General features: G+C 35.1%; 1 protein-coding gene across 1 annotated transcript in view; it reads right to left on the reverse strand.

Moving 5' to 3' along the window:
* Positions 1–18678, reverse strand: part of LOC150094527 (dual oxidase-like) — a 290860-nt gene that overhangs the window by 106512 nt on the left and 165670 nt on the right. The window contains exons 7-8 of the mRNA XM_090412281.1: positions 12279–12339; positions 11972–12068 (exon numbers count right to left, since the gene is read on the reverse strand). Coding sequence (XP_090268407.1) covers positions 11972–12068; positions 12279–12339 — 158 coding nt within the window. The remainder of the gene's footprint in view (positions 1–11971; positions 12069–12278; positions 12340–18678) is intronic.

The following is an 18678-nucleotide window of genomic DNA, read 5'->3' on the forward strand; positions in this document are numbered from 1 at the left end:
CATGCTCCGTGGTAAAGAGAGCACGTCCTCTTAGAAAATTGGGAACCCATTCCATTGGTTTGAATCGCTGTTCAGAGCCTGGATACAACGCTGTGTGAGATTCCAAATTCTTTGCGAATATCTGTAATTCTGTGGCCTTCTTCAAGCTTTTCAATAATTTTTCCCAGCGTGAAATCATTTAAATGGCATCACAAGACACCCTAGTTTGCAACTTTATTATTTCGTGAAAAAAGTTTCTCTCAAATCTAATTTGCTTAGCGCAGCCTTTTGCCTTTTATCCTGTTGCGTGTGACATGATCCCTTTGCGTGCGATTCGAAAATCTGAATGCATACCCACTTTCTACTCAGAACAGTCAGTTATACAAATTACCATAAGTTGATTCGTCCGAATTTGCGGTAGAAATAGTGCATGTCCTTAATTTTTGGACACCAATGTATAACCGTATACAGTACTGGTCCTACTATTTTTTGTGACTCGTACCCACGAAAGTTGGAAACCTATCATACATTAATTATTGTAGTTGCATTTTTAATTTGTATTAATTTTATATAGTTTTGGAGTGTTATTTTTTTTTACATGCTAAGGTATGCAAAGATATGGCAAGCACAGTTCTATATTAAAACACTAAATGAGAGATGTAGAATCAGTCAGATATATTTAGAATTTTTTTTAATATGGGCATAGTCGGTGTCCTGGTTGGGCGAGTGAATAATGTCGACCCACGACCAATAAGTTCAAATCCTATTACGGGCATGGATGCCTGTGATTCATCGTTCGTTGCGACACCAACGCACCATTTAAGACCCGTAGGTGGCTGTTAGTGTAATTTTTTTAACATTTTTTTTTCATTAAAATTTTTCTTTTCTAGAACTTTATGTTTTCATGAGGAGGTCTTTTTTCATTTTTATTTAAAATGCAATGAATAGTTGGGTTTATATGTGTTTAACATTTCATTTTGTTTTTGAGATCGATTGCAAAAAAAAAAACTTTTTTTTTAATTTGTTTTGTTATTTTTCCTTTTTTATGAAATTCATTTACATTTGTTTATTTATACATGCATATTTTCTTTTAAAAAAGGATAGATAGTGAATATTTTAGGCATTCCTTATTACAACACCATCTGTATATTGTATCATTATAAATAGCAGCATTAAGAACAATTCTGATACTTTTGTTGGAAGAAATAATTATTCAGCCAAATTAAATTCAAAAATGAACAGTCTGAGTCAGTTACACCACGATATAAATTAGATTACTATGATGCCTAATTGCACAATGAATTACTGTTTTTGAGATAATCTAACGCAAATTCTTGTACCTATCAGATAACCTTATCACATTCCCACAGTTTCACCCTTTTCTTAACTGTTTCTTCTAAGTGTACGAGGGTGGTGTGAAAAGTTCTTGGCCTCGACCATAGATGGCAACACTATCGGCAAGATTTCTTTTTCTAGATTGGTACATCTGTCATAAGCATCCATGTGAAATTGCAAGTCATTCTGTCAAGCAGTTTGTTTTATACAGCTGTCTGAAGCAAAAGTGTTTGTAAAAAATTCTTGAAGGTTTAACGCCAAAAGAAATTCATTTGAATTTCATTAAAATTTATGGACACTCTTCTCCTTCGTTTTCGATAATTAAGAAATGGGCTGCCGAGTTTAAAACGTGGCCATACCAGCCTTGAAGATGATCCATGTGAAGGACTTTCGAATTCTGTCGTGGACATGGATGATTGTGATTGTCTTTAGAGGTGGGAGATTAATTTCATCACCCAGTGTGAGAATACCAGCCCGCTTATTAGAGGCTTAAAGTGGCTTGAAGAAGTCCCATGTTTGGTCTTAGAGCAGGGTTTCCAGACTTGTAAAAAATAAATTAAAAAAAAAAGAAAAAAAAAAATATATATATATATATTAAGGATACCAAGTAATTTTATAAACTTGGTTTTTTAACCACCTTTACAACGAGTTTCCCTGGTGTTGCACTATCTTTAGACTTGAACTACGTTCAGGCGCAAACTTAACTGTTTTGCTTACTGGGGAGGAGTAAAAAAACCAAGTTTATAAAATTACTTGGTATCCTTAATATATATTATCCCCAAGGTAAAAAACTTTTCACACACACACACACACACACACATATCATCATATATCATCAATTATTATATCAAGCGATATAATAACTGATGATATATCACATGATATTAAAACCTTCCAGTAACACCTGTTCTGTTATTGCCGTCTCCCTCCGCCAAACTACATGCGTTTATTCGAGTTGACTGTGGCACAAATGCTTACGAAAGTTTTTAGGTTGCAGATGACACCCTCTGATGTGAGACCACTGGCTGCATATTGGAGGCCTCGTGTTCCGTGTTTAGTATCTGGTATAGGATTTTCTGGACTAGAAGTGTACAATCGTTCGTGGGCAGGACTGATAATAAAATTATCGTACCCAGAGTCTTTTATATTCAGCATAACGTAAGCATTCCATCAAATTAATGATGCGTTGCCCTTAAAAATGATGAAAACCTTTAATAATCAGCTTTCACCAATAGGGAGACCTATTAGTGAAAGCTGATTATTAAAGTTAATAATCAGCTTTCAAATATCAGTGAAAGCTGATTATTACTAAATGACTATTAGTGATGTAGGTTAGATCTCCTAACCTACATCACTCGCATCTGAACATTGAGAGAAAGGTTTGGAGAAACCTCTGTGCAGTCACTCTTAATATTTCCAGGCACCTTTCCAAATTTTGTTCTTTTTTTTTTTTTTTTTTTTGCATGTCATGGTTTCTTCCGATTTCTCTGCAGAAGAAGGGCGCACCCCACCTCCAGGATATGTTATTTTGCTTCTCTGCTTTTTTCTGTAAAAAAGATCTTCTTTCACCAACTTCAAATCGTATTTACACTTTTGCATTCCCCTTATGAGTCTGTGTATTTCAGTCGGTATGGACGATGTCTTTTGATTGGAAAGATCTTGGTTCGAATCTTATCTAGGACTTTATAAGTGCTCTTTATCTAATGTATAAAAGCTTTATACATGTCTGTTACACAGTCTCATACGGAGATTGAGAGGGTTTTCCTTTCTTCCCTGAAACTCGGTTTTTTCATACTGCAAAAACAGGAAAATCAGCCAGAAGAACGTACCAGACTAACAGACAGAATACACTGACCTCGTAGCCTTAGTTACTTCACCCATAATTCCAAACAGCCAGCAGTATTCCTTCCTGTTCATTTATCAAACGTTGCAGTCCTCAAATATTAAAAGCTTCAAAATCTTCTATAACCAACGCCATAATAACCCATCTTCTTACTAGTTTTCAGTAAGGCGAGGGCATCCCATCAAATTTCGGTGATACCAAAACAGCAAGAAGGATTCCACTCCATCTTCTCTTATTGATAATATCCAGATCGCCACAAGATAAAATGTATCTCCTTAGACTTCTAAGCTTTTCTCGCACACAGACACATATCCATTGCTTCATCCTCAAAACAAAAAAGTGCTTTTCCACGCCAACGTCACTTCTCTCTAGCTGCTAACTGTGCGCATAATCCAGATCTGACTGATCTTAGGATCAGGCAGAACAGTATTCTAAATTACTATTCTCGCATTAGGGGCGGTGTATATATAAAAAATGAAAATTTTTGATCTGTTCGCTTGAAGATAATCCAACTTCTGTGTCGTTTCTTCTTTTAATTCTGATCTGATAATATCAGAAACAGGCTGCTTCTCTACATTCATTCACACTGCAACTGCAAACTCACCGAACTAGCATCTCCGCCCTACCTCTCTCTCTCTCTCTCTCTCATATCGTCTATCTATTCTCTGTAACCTTCTTGACCTAACGAATATACAGCTATTCAAATACAATATCAATATGTCACTCCCCTCTCTTTCTCTGTAATCCCCAACCCGAACAGAGAACTTACTGTAAGCAACCTCCCTGTTTGAATTGATAACAAAAAGAATACAAATCATCTATTTAAATATTCGCTTTTTTTATTCTTATTAATATACAGTTTGCTTTTACTTACACAACACATCAACAACGGACATGCATATTTAATAAAAAAATTTCTGCATATTCGCCGTTTCTCTTATCCTGATGGTTATTGGTTTCGCATGTAATTATTTACATGCGAATTATTAAAGCATTTATTTCTTTTGGAGTGTTTGATGAGAAATACAGCAGAACTAGAATTTTTCATCTAATAATCATTTGGTGTTTACAGATTTAAAGTAAATAGTTGTTTAAAGCGTTTTAAATATACTTCTTTGAATGACAATGCGTGTTGTCATTATCTCTGTCATAGGGGTGCTACTTAGTGGTGTGAATGAAGACGAAAAAACAAACTTATGACGAAAAAAATGATGGATTTTCGATGAAATTATTGAAAATAACTTTTGCATTGATGCCTTTTAAGAGGCAAATCAGTACAGTTGAAAATGGATTGTTCGTTCGTGTGTTCCAAGCGATATTTACTTACACGCTCTAGGATGAGTGTTTTAGAAGATAAAGTGACCTTAAAAAACTTTATATCCATTTGATAATGATTATTTATCCATTGTCGTGGTGATAATTTCAGTGTTGTACAGATATTCGTTATTCTAGGTTATAAGACAAAGCGCAGTCTGAAGGGGATATTCAATCGTTGATTAAATGTATCAGAACAACAACCGTACTCTACATATTATTTGCTATATAATTATAATTATTAATCTAGTAATGGTAAAAAAAAAAAAAAAAAAAAAAGATTTTGCATCAAATCCAGATTGCCGTCTATCTTATTCCAAAAGTTAAGTGAAAACAGATGTTTCTTGCGATCTTTGCTACCTAACGTCGCACACACGAATAAAATAAATGCAATGTATCACAAGCACGTAGCACAGCGAATACGGTCAGCTGAGTAGTCGACATGTGATGCGAAATTGCCCGCATTGCTAAGGAAGTTTTGTTCAGAGAGGATAAAAATCACCGTAAAGGTTACGTTTCCGTCTACTAAAGATAGGCGTGGCCTACTTGCCATATGGAAGTCACGTCTCTGGCAGCACAGATTTGTAATGTAATACGGCTTACTAGTCGCAGGGCGTGGAACATAGCAATATTTTTTAGCTCTTTATTTACACAAGGCGTACTGACATTGCAGTAACATTCGGTAGAGATGGCGTCTATGTACCCGAATCCATTTCCTAAGAATGCGTGAATCAATTGTTCGCGCTAACAATTTTATAGAAGCCTCTTCTGATGAGCACCGCTCTACAATCCTATGATAATAGTTGCCATCTTATTTAAACTTGGGAATCGTGACTCATTTAGCACCAGAAATAGGTGCAACAAGTAGGATTTTACCTTTGACAACCAACAAATGAATCATACTATTTAATTTTTCTCTCTCTGTTGGTTAAAATAACTGAGTATATCTTTAACAGATATAGTCATGTTTTAATGGCTCACAAATTGTGATTCGTTAATAATTATTGGCACGTATCTTGCAATAACAAGCGCAGACCTTTCAGAAAAAACGTGGTAAAACATTAAAATCTGTCATCGTTTGATTTTTTTATATTAACCACTTTTTCGAGATATGCACAAGTCCATTGTGGATATAATTTTGTTCGAATTCTAATTTAGATTGAGAAAATCAAGACTCTTTTCAGAAGCATTCCTTATTCATAACTTCATTTACCAAACAATATAGATGGCAAAAGAAACTATTAAATATATTCCACAACGATATTAAATTAAACATTTTAACATCAACTTCAATTCATTAATGACATACTATCAAATCTGAAAATCTCATATGACCTTTTGAATAGTTAAATATCGATAATATTTATTACTGGAATTAATTTAGCTTCAGTTAAGTGCTGTTATACTAGACAACCAAATTTGTTAACATAAATATAAATGTTGAAAATTTTGTTGCAGTGTAACTAGGGTGTACAGGATGAGACCTGTATACATTTTGCGGCCTTAATGAAATATTGAGTGGGATATATAGTGGAAATTAAACATTCTTAACAACATCTTTGCTCAGATCCATCTTTCTTGAGTTCGTATCTTCCACGATAAGTCTGGTATCCGCCTTCTTGACGACATTTGTAACTTATGCCTCTGACAGCTATTTTCCTGAATGATTTATTGCTGGTGCACGTACCTCTTTTGAAAGAAATCAACTATAAACTGCACCATGAGAAAATTGAATTTGTATTGTATGCTGGGATTAACTTTAGTTCACGCTTAAATTTTCATGGTTTGTATGAGATATTTGCTCACAAATTATAAATACACTAAAAACACCCACTCCTCAAAAGTGACCGTTCTTATTAATTTAGTAGTTCAAACTTCAGTGTCTTTTTCGTATAGAGCGTTTTCATAAACTCTATGACCCATTTTAAAAATCAATAGATTTGATCTCTTACAGAGATTAAAAACTGTTCCCAAAGTAATGCATATATAAAGTTGCCATACATGACAGCTGTAGAAACATAGGAGTGCATTAGCTTGTATATGCGAATGCGACAATTAGAACAAAAACTTCGCAGCTGGAGTACTGGCATAAAGCGATCGGATTTCTGCATGCATGTACTGATATGAGTGACGAAGTCTGGTGTCAGTACCACATTAATCCACTGAAGCATCATCTATCACATGTTCCTTCATCCCTTGTTGAGTGCACACTAACTTGCAGTGAATTTGATTAATTCGTATTATGGTTAATACTGGTTTATGTTGTAACAACAACAACAGCCATATTGACCTGATCATTAAGTAACTGTATTTTCTAACACGTCAGAACAATCTAGAATGCGCAAATATTGCGTAATGCCATTTGTTGATAAGCAAGTGAAACCTTGTGCTAGGACAAAGCATTCTTGCTGGTCAAGTTCATAATTAACGAAAATTAGTTTTCTGCTAAAGTAGACAACTACATTTCATTTATTAGGAACTGACGTACGATGGGTTTTGCCTTGTCGTTTTAATAAGCATGAGTACTAATAATTCGTGAACAGCAAATATCTACTATCCCTTGAAAAATGCAAAATTACTCCAAATGCTAATGTATTCAAATTTTGCATTTTGCGACCAGCAAACAGAACACACATGCAGTATACGTTGAGATAAGAACTCAGTTTGTCAGTTATATAAAGCTGAAATGTTCGATCTGTATTGTTTCTGAAGTTATGTTTAGCATAGTTCAGGTGATGTGTGACAGTAATGCGCCGTACAATTTCTAAAATAGTCTGAAGAGGTACGCGAAATTTTTGACATAACACTAAGTTAAAATTTATAATTATTTTAAAAACCTAGGCTCCTCGTCGCGAGACTATAGTCGCCTACACTAATCTGACGAAGGTGGACATTAGAATTTTGCTACTAACTGATGCAATTTCTGTTCATTTTCACTTATTCTAAAAACAATAAAATAACGATAATAAATAAATCTTTTCAAGATTTTTTTCCTACAGCTGCTTGTCTCCGTAGTAAAACTGCTCACGCTGATGGTACTACACAGGACACACAGCAAATAGATTAGTGCCAGCTGATCATTTAGCACAATGAGTATTTCAGGCTTTTGAGAAGCCTAAGATACTGATCTTGTTTAAAACGGTGTTGTGTGCATGCCACTTTTATTAACAGCCCAACCACGGTACTAATGATTTACAATAGGTTTACTGACTTCTGTGGGCTAGAGTCACATGACAAAAATCATCATTCCCTTCCTGAAGGTTATACAAATGGTCAAACGTTTTGGCAAAATATTTTAAGTAGCTTTAGTTTTTCTAAATATTCTAAATGGAATCGAAAAAAAATTCCTGTAGCTATTTGGTTCACGGTGATAATTAAAAAATGTGCAATTTTATCCTCTACTAAAATGACAAATAAAAATTTCAGAAATAAAACAGGTCCTTATTAAAGTATCGAACATAAGCGGTATCAAATTTCTAATCAACAAACAACATGAACAAACTGGCTGATCGGTTTAAAGAGCATTCAGATACTTATTATTATACTACCGAGAACTGGTCCTCACTTCCAAGTTTTATCAATTATGGTTGATAAACTTGGAAGTGTTGACACTTCCAAGTTTTATCAACTAGAATGGTTGACACTCTTCAAGAAATGGCTTTTCTTCCTAAAAACCTTACCATGCTGACTCATTTTGGCCATTGCGACAGACAAAGGACCATTGGTTTTTGTGACAGAATGTAAATCACATTGCTCAGTTTCAATATTTTATCAGTAACTTTTATTCTGCTCTTCCTTGAGGTTGAAACTCGACAATGATTCTCATCTGGCTGAAGAAATAAGATTGAACTGTTTTAAGATTCAAATATCTTGATATTTGACAACATTTGGGAGGTAACTGCCAGCTTGTTTGTCAAATATATATATATATATATATATATATATATACTATTTGCTCAGTACTGGGAGAGGCCATCAAAATAACTTCCAGTTCTGTATGACCGATCTTCACATTGCATTGCCGAGACAATCTCGGATACTGAAAAAAATTAGCAAGCGAATGCAACATTTGTTAATGCTTTCTTTCATTAAATGAAAGATTATTTTTTATTTCCCTTTCCCTAATTTTTTTTTTATTTTTTTATTTCCCTAAATCTAAAGTAGTCTTATCTCTGTTGTATTCCAGGCTTTGTGATGTATAGGAATGTATTTATTTATGTTCCTTTTAAGGCGGAAACAAGTCATAATAATGTAGAAATACTGTGCTAGGATTATATAAATGTTATATATGATTTCGGGTTGGATACCCATCTGGGATAAACATGTGACCTCGCCACGTGAAATAAAATGTATTTCACGTTAAGTATCTGATCTTATGGGAAAATATGGATGGCAAATTCTTTGCGCCCTGTCTCCGCGATACAGTTTTGTCATGAGCCCAACAGACTTTGAGTTGAGCCACTCCATGGAAAAAGCTCCGCGACCATTGATAAGGATCCAGCTAATCAAACACGTCAGCAAAAAAGGTTTGCTGACCGGAATATGAGATACCATTGGACACCAGTAAGTCAGAATGAAGATTACATTGAAGACCTGTAAATATATTTTGTTAATTGTTTTACTTAAGAGTAGTGTGTGTGAACATTTCGAAATGACCTCCATTTGTCGAAGAATGTATGTTTTTAATGTTTTTCTCTCTTATCTTTGACTTGACTTTTTCATTTGTTTATGGGCTCCGTTTCAATTTCATTGTAAATATCCCTAGAGTAAACAAGTCATGTTCTGCGAGAGGATAACCTTTAAGTCCACTCTTCATTATCTGATAAAATATATGTCCAGATATTAAGTACATGGGTTGGTAGGTGTTTCTTGTGGTTAGGAGTGGGGCAAGTATTGGTATTTCAATTTGGTACGCAACATATCCGTCAGAACTTTAAGCATATCCCTTTTAGGAAAGAGCTATTTGTCTCCAAAATATATTTCCCCGTTCCTGCTGTCCTACGCTAGGTGACAACCTATTAAATCCCCTTGCACGTGCAATGTATCCTCCCCAGCGATCGGTGGTTCGGATTAACCGCACCCAAGAGATGAATATCCATCCCAAGTAAGGTAATTAACATGTGACACATAGAAGGAAGCAAACTGGGAGTGAGCGTGTGTGGAGAAGGCCAAATTTGATAGGATAAAGGAGTGGTATTCTAACCAAAATATCGTAGGTCAAATAAGAGGCACTTGAACGCTATAAAATGCAAATCGAGTGCTACAGCTTAACGTGATTCGGCTTCTTAATGGTCTACAAATGATACTGAAAGTGGGAAAGCAAGAGGTGGCACGAATTAAGGCACTGGGTGACAACTGGATACCACGATGAAACGTGACAGTCGTCAAACTGCAAGACCATTTCCGAAATGGAATTGCCGTGAGAGTCGCTTTGAATTTTATAAAAGAATACATTTTATGAAACATTTTATGAACTCAATGCACAGTTAAAAATCGATCATAGCTATTAAAAATCATATATGTATATCGTTTTTGTATATTTGGATCAAAAAACGATCTCCCTCGTAATTTTTGACTCGTTTTAGAAGATTAGTTAGATTGATTAATAACTAGTTTTCACATATTCACTCTGCTCTCTCTTTCAGTTTCTACTGCATGAATGTTATTCTCATATTTACAGGGTTGCAATTTATCATAATTCAAATTGGTAAAATTAGTAACCGTGCAGCAGCATAGCGATTCACTAACGATTGGTACTAGCGTTTTGAAAGAAAAAAATATATAAGTTAAGCGGAACATTAAGCTAATGAAGTCGTTATACATAAATTACATTTAATTTCGCGAGAAAAATACATAAAGATCCAAAATAGCCCAAAATAAATGGTATTAGTATTCCCTACCTCTATGCTTTCAGACTAACACTAACCCTTAAGGCAGACCAATAGCTTTGAGGCTTTGTTAGCCACACGCAGTTATTTGTTTGCAAGTGGCCACCCTAGAGATGGAGGAGTTCGGTCATGATAACATCAACAGTGCAGAGCAGATGGATGACCGCGTTAAGAGACTCACACAAACTGCCCGCAGGGATCTGGAGTGATAAGGTGTAGGAAACGAACTCGAGCAGGTTGAGAGTGCCCATCAGTTAATTAGTGATGTGGGAAGTACAGAAGGGGTCTGAAATGTTTCTGTTCACTGACGGCATGACAGTTGGGTGGATTTAAAGAGGCAGAGATAAAGCATTACAAAGATCACCTTGTTAATTTGCATGATGGAAACTAGGAAATATTTCTGCTTAGTAGAAATCACAACATGAAATATATACAGCTAATGTTATTGCACATGAATAGGACGTGGATATTGATTAATGCCGATTAATTAGTAATATAAAATGAAATTTTACCCTTGAGAATTAAAACAAAAAACTTTTATAACTGGCTAAACTTGCTGTTAAAGAAGCAATTTTTCTAAAAGTTAGTAGGAGTTGTGCTGTTTTGAATTATATGACGAAGCATCTAAGGTTGCGGGAGCAGGAGTTGCGTCCCCTAAATGCATCTATTATTCTAGCTGGTTTGCCTGTTTAGTGGGGTAAAAAAAAATGAGTTTCTAAAGGAAAATCCTTCCACTTCGGAAAGAAAGTAGCTAGTCTCGCTAATGAAATTCGCATTGAAGTGAAATATTTCATCTAATCTTTAAACAAAAATATATGTAAACAAAACTTTTAACAATGTAGTAGTATATCGGATATGTAGTACATTGAGAAGTAAGAGGAAATATTAACATTTTGAATTTGTATATAAATATTCCATCCGCAAAAGGTTGTAATCCAATAATACGTTAGTATTTGTACTATATGTGAATGGAGCACTAGATAAACTGAAAACCCTGATCTTGAGACCAAACATGATATTTGTTCCAGCCTTCACACTTCAGTCCTGTAAAAAGAAGGGTCTCATATCAGAGGACGATATTCATTTCCTACCTAAATACATTCACAAACATCCATGGTAAAGGCGAAATTTAAACCTACAGCATATTGGTTACAAAGCAGATACGCTATCTACTCGGCTAACCAAACTTGTAATAATTGTGAGTTGTAATCTTCAATGAATAGAGATAATAGAGGATAAATTATTCAAAGCAGAAGGAACGAGTGACAAACCGAAAATGGTTCCACAAATTTGGATTCCGGGAGTGAATGTCAGTTGCTATATTCATTTTGCAGTGTCAAAGAAAGAAAACAATTATACCTGCTTGTATGAATGAATATATACTCTGAATTTTCGAAAGAATGCAAAATGAATGAAAAGATGATAATCTAACTGTGTTTGTATGAAGGGAATTGAGGACTAAGGTTTAGGATTATCTCATCAACTATGGACGTTTAACTTTTGGCCAAGAATAAAAAAACATTTTCCATATACATTTTAAACGCCAAATTAAGTTTAAAAATTGCAGAGTAGAGTATATAAATAAATCTTCATTTAAGCTAAGAAGGCTTACCTTCGATAAATTCCTGGAGGAATCATGGTATGTCCAAATCGGAAAGCTGCAGACTGAAATACATGACTAATTCCAGGATGTATATCTGGTTTGTAGGCTACAATTACAAACAATTTATGTATAATTCATGGTTCTTAAAACCTCATTTATAACGTTCCTACTTTTAAACATAAAGCTTTTAATAGAAAATTACAGAATAACTTTTTATAAAGAATTTCATTGGCTCTGTCGTAAAAATAAAATTTTAGTTATTGAGTATCTTCAATATTAAAATTTAAAAGTTAGTAAGATGGAAATAAAATTCTACCTGTGTATGGATTCATGTCTTCACCAAGTAAAACAGGAAGGTATTCATACATGATGATGTTCTGTAAGGAAAAGTCACATCATCATATTCTATTTAAGATATTTCTTAATTATAAAGAATTATTCTAAATTTGAGAATTTTATTTCAGATAAGGGAAAATTAAAATTAACTACGAAGTTTTGTTTTGCAACTTTTCGTTTTAATACAGCAGCGCGTCTAATTTCAGAAGCAGAAAAGTTGAACAGTTAGCAACATATTTCTATAAAAATGCCTCAAGTATTAACAGAAATATTAATTATCATGTATCTTTCCTTTGTTCCGTTCTTTAGCATATGGTGATTCAACGGCCTTGAGTCACACTGAAGAAGTATCGCTTATGAAATCAATATATTTGCATGGTTTTAGTGTAATTTTGTTTTTGTAAATTACACGTATTCTCTGAGGCACTGTTTTTCGGGCTGAATATCCCTGTTTCCAGGTATAAACACTACTACCGCCGCTTGATGTCCGATAACTCACTCTTAGTTGAAAAGCCTTTACGAAATCCGAACCCGGGTCTTTGCAACAAAAACATACTTGATAGCGACTGAGCTATGGAGTCGCTGATCTATTCATTGATAATTGACAACAACTTTCAAAGTTAATCAATATTATTAATTTTAATAGCTAGGCGAGTTTCCTGATTAAATCACATTTGCAAATTTATTGGTCACTAGTATCGTAAGTGAACTAAGGTTTTTGATTTTATATAATCCGAGAACGTCTAGAGAGCAAAACATGGAACTTTTCTCGATCCACTTCAGGCATCTAATATTCAGGGTGGTGGTGATCTTATGAGCCTCCGTAGTAGCTCAATCGCTGTAGACGAAGCGCTTTGGTCGGGTTCGATTCCGGTCCATGACGTAAGGAACCTTTATCTGGTCTCTTTAGACTAAAGATGAGTTAGCCGGTTTCATACGGAGGTAGGGCTTGTTTCACCGGAAACTCTGGTTTTTCGTCCCACAGCCACAGAACAGGCAAACTGGCCCACCTAAACACACGCAGATTTACAGCCATGAATACGTACGACATATCGTTAGCCGAGTGGTCGCCCGTAGTCTACCATGAGTTACATCATGGTATCCAACCTCCTAAGATAAGATATGACACGTAAAGGGAAAGGGTGGTCTTATATTGAACGATGAAATATATCTCCTGTCTAAAGACACACACACACACACACACATCCGTGCCCACAGGATGATTCGAACCCGTAGCCTGTTGGTTGGAAATCAGGCTATCCACTCAGCTAACCAGTCTTGTACGAGTATATGTAGCCAAATAGTTCTATCTTTCCATATCTCATGAGTGGTACTCAAAATCAACACATTCAGTAAACACGGTAGAATGTAGCTATACAAATACAACAGTTCTTATACCAACAGTGAAGACCTATAATAGTGTGATAAAGAGATGTGCCCATGGGAGAATGAAGACAAAATTTAATTTTTGGAAGATAAAAGTGTATGGATTCATGTCTTCACCACTCATTTCAGCCGCTTGGACTCGTGTCCGTATTTTGGGTAATGACCGAAAGAATGCGGACACGAATCCAAGCGGCTGAAATGAGGTTCCTGCCAGGGGGTTGCGGGACTGACAAGAATTCGACAGAGGCAGATAGAAGCTCTGCGATTCGGTAAACCTCAATACCAAAGCGCTGTTTCTTCGTGTTGAGAGATCACAGTTACGATGGTACGGGCATGGTCAGAATGCCACAAGAGAGGCTCCCACAGCAAGCCCTCTTTGCCAAGCCAGAGGGTGGGAGGCCAAGGACTCGCTGGATAGATTATATCCAGAGCCTTGGGTGGACATCTAGGAATCCCACCAGAACATCTGAGCTTTGGTGGCGGAGGATCGTGACCTCTTGCAGTTGCTTCCCCCACAACCTAATTAGGAAAGGCGGGCTTTGAAGATGGATGAATGAATGGATGGAAGATAAAAGAAAAGTACTGGACAGCCAGTACCAGTACAGCCAGAGTTCTCGGGCCTCCTTGTGTTTCTCAGTATAACAATAGTAAATGGTTATACTGTTTGCTTGATAGCTTTTTGCTTTATGAATTCGTCTCAGTACTCACTGCACTTTAAACACTGATTGAAATACTTCTTTCCACAAAACACCCGACAAAATATTTGGTACAATTTTGCTGTTAGAATAGAATGAGCGCATAAGCACAAACATGAGTAGGCATCAATAAGTGGTTTAATTTTTAATCACCTGCCTTCTGTTATAGAAATCGTGTATAATAGCAAACTTTTATTAAATGAAAAATAAAACAGTGTTATTGATAAAATAAGTAATTCAGAATATGCTGGGCTTCAGTCAAATTCAAACAATGCCATTTTTGAAAATAAGTTCTAAAAGTCAGATGTATACACAAAATACTATTAAAAAATGTTTTCTAATAATAAGACAAATAAAATATGGTGTACCTTTAAAATCAGCCTCACTAATACCTTATAACCAAACCTGGTTTAAAATTCACTTATCTTTTGTTCGATTTCAGTGACATATTCATTATACATGAAAAACATATCATATCAAAGTACATAGAATGTTACGGCAAATATTTCATTGTGCTTGACTTAGTAACACAAAACCTCGCATGTCGTATTGGCTAAATGAATATTTTCTCTAATGTTACCAAATTTCTTACAATGAAGAGAATTATTAAGCAATAATTTCCTTCATTATTTTTTAAATTTAATCTGTCGAACTTTAATAAGTTTTTAAAATGAACTTTTTTATACATGTAGTTCACAGTTCTTCTTAGACCCCTCTGTATATATTTTTGGTTTTCGACTGAACCCCAATGGGTAATGGGATCGGTTGAATAGATACGACAGTCAAAGTTATGTAATCATGCTTAATGCTTAAATTACTCGATCTCATGATTGTGATGGCTTTACGGATGACTACCACACGGTCAGAATGTCTTTTAAGGGATTTGTCTGTGAGAATAAAAGTTCCCGATGGCAAAAAAAGTCTGGGAAATAAGCATGTGATGAAAACAATTCGCACCCTCCGTATTTGCAATTACAACATGAACTCTAATAAAATAGTGACATTGTCTGTGACACACACATAAAGGCTATTCTGTGAGCATTCTTCCAGCTATACAGGAAAGAAGACGATTTATATATGGAGGAAAATGATGTTTTATGGAACTTTACGATCACTTGATAATCTTACACGCTATTAGAATGAGGATACCCACCTTTATGCTTGCCAAGGGCTAATAATGATAGCAGTGCTTTTGAAGATTCTTTTGTAAGGTGTATCATGTTTTTTTATTATTTTTATAGAACTATATTTAATGGATTTTATTGCTACCATGAATGCTTGATCTATAAATATTGTTTCTTAGAGGGGTATGAACAGTTTTATTTATGGCTGGAGGATTTCTTAAATGTGAGTGGGTCAGAATTGACGTCAATTATCTTGTTTTTAGGTCATAAAATTGTTTAGGTCTCCCCCCCCCCCTATTTTCCGGCCAAACACACACACGCATCTCTTATGTATATATTCCTGTCGTGCCACACCCATGTCTGAAACTGAGTCATATGCAATAATGACCCATATTTCAGTAATACCTTGGTACTTATAATCATAATTCTTTCATAATACCTGTAAAAGTGGTGAGAGCACATCTTTCATAAAAAGCGTAGAAAACAACCAGGGTGTTCGTAACTTCCTCATGAGTATTTTAAATCTCTTCCGAAGATTACTTTCCTTATCAGTGAAAGTGTTGTACAGTCACACATATAAAAATATTATAGATACATGCCATTGACTTTACGTTAGAAATTGGTGAATGAAGATTGTTATTACGGAAATTGAACTAAAAGAAAAGACCCAAAACAAAAAAAAAAGTTCGTTCGAGATTGGATGCGCTTAATCGCTGCTCGTCATAACATGCTGCTGCAAGCAACTAAAGCATTCTATTCAAACTGAGAAATGAGATAAGGAAATCGACTAGAAAATTAGTAATCTTAATTGTGCATTCTGAATATAATTAAGATTTTCATACATTCCTTAAATGTGATAACAGTATTCTATATCAAGACGGATTTACCATGCATATGAAATTTCAAAAAAAAAAAAAAAAAAACAGTCTTAGCGAGATTTCACATAGTCCCTTTCTTCTCCATACGGCGTATGACATGCCTGTGAAAAAAGCCCCAATTCTTATGCAAGTCAAATTTGTGACAATATAATTTGCTCCTGCAATATTTGATATTTATTCATATTGGCCTTCAGCATCCAATCACAAACGATGTGTCCCATCATACCTTGAATTTGCAACTATTTATTGTACTAATTAATCAGCGGTTTGTAATTTGCAGAAACAGTTATATTCTAATTTACGTGCATAATTAACAGTAATTCTGAAAGAAGGAATAGAACATATCCATATATTAAAGAACCACGCAGCATTAAGATTATCGTTCGTATGAATAAATAATTCTATCAGAATTTATGCAAATCTCGATATTATCATTACAAAAGTGATTGTTTTCATTTCTGCCCAAAAACTATTTCTTCCGCCAGTGGCGGCAGAAATAGTTTATGGGATCAACAAGGGATTGTGTTTTATGTTATTTCTTCCTGGTGTAAATATTTTTGAGAAGGCCATATTTTCTTGAGTTAATATGACATATATGTCCTACTGTCGCATAAGCACAAAAGCAACAATGTTTTGTGAATACTCCTTTTCACATATCCCAGTATATAAGTAGGTTCTTTTGCTTTATACTTTCATCAATTAATGCATTTTTTTTTCAAATATATCATTCGTACTTAATTGCGTGTACGAGAAGCGTGAGACTCTTCTCCTTACTACTACTATACAACAAAACTACTCTGTAGTTTGTTTTGGAAGTTTCCACAAACAACCACCTACTTTTCAGCTTCATTCGTGGCTCTAAAAAGGCCTTCTACGTTACAGCAATGGAAAAAATATTCTTTGCCTCAAATATTAAACTTGCATTTTGTTTCTATTCTCAGAATAGAAATTAATATGTTTCACTGTTTAAGAAGACCAGAGATTCAAATAGTCCAGAATATTGTTTAGATAAATTTAAATCTCTAACGCAATCGTTTAGTCACAGGAGATTCGTTGACAAATTCATAAATGCTTTCATCGAATGATGACTTCGTATTCTCATCGGAAGTGGAACGTTCTTCATTTGTCAATACTTCAATATCTTGTGGTAATAGTAGAGATGGCTCTGAAATATCTAAAGAAGGAGGCACACTAACTCATAGTAGATTCTAAGTTGAGATATACCAGATGTTTATCTGGTATATCTCAATATAGTTTATTACAATGCATTCCCATACGGAATGCATTGTTCAAACCATTCATTATCAAAACTTCTACTATTGCTTTTTCTTATGATGCTCTCACCCACGAAAATTTATTTGTAAACCTATAGTAATCGTGTGTAGGAAAAGGATTTTTTCTATTTTGCTATCACTTTTATATATTTTTGTATTTTTTAATATTTTTACGTAGTCCAGAAGCCCTGCGCTACAGACCAAACATAGAACGTTTTCAAGCCACTTCAGGCCTCCAATAAGCTGAACGATGGTCTCACATCGGACGATAAAATTTATCTCCCACCTAAAGACAATCACAAACATCCATGCCCATAGCGGACTCGAACCCGCAGCCTGTTGGATGGAGAGCGAGTACGCTAACCACCCGGGCTTTGCGATAAGAGTCACAACATCTACAAAATGGCAATCAAACGATAGTATTAAAAAGTGAAATCCAAATCACCAAGTTTGGTGTCTCCGGAAGTGTGGGCAAATGATATTTTTTCAATTTTTTTATCAATTTTATATAGTTTTGTATTTTTTTAATATTTTACGTAGTCCAGAAGTTCTTTCTGGGCTATCGACCAAACATGGAACTTTTTCCAGCCACTTCAGGCCTCCAATAAGCGGGGCGGTGGTCTCACATCGGGCGATTCTCCGGAGGACTGGATTTCGTTTGCAAGACAGAGATAAAATGCTAGATTCCTATAGGAGAATTCCAGCTACCTTCACAGGAAAAATTCCTTTTAAAGCCAATTTCCACAGTCTTTCCAATGGAAGGAAGCATGTCGCATCATCCTCTTGAGTGCGTTACGGTTACCCCCCAAATCTTTTGTGGGTCTGTTGTTAAAAATACCATAGTTTAACTATGTAGGCTCCAATTTAATAGTTGGAGAAGAAAAATAGCACAAGTTGAGTAAATAAAATCGAATAGGGAGTAGATAATAAGTAGAAACAAAGAGCTGATATGAACATTCATTATTATTGTAGAAGAGTAGAGTCTCTCAGTCTATAATGAACTCCATTTTTCTCAGCAGGTGA

Source organism: Typopeltis vanoorti, chromosome 22, assembly GCF_054136105.1.
Source record: "Typopeltis vanoorti isolate ZY-2024b chromosome 22, IOZ_Tvanoo_1.0, whole genome shotgun sequence".
Taxonomy (NCBI): Eukaryota; Metazoa; Arthropoda; class Arachnida; order Uropygi; family Thelyphonidae; genus Typopeltis; species Typopeltis vanoorti.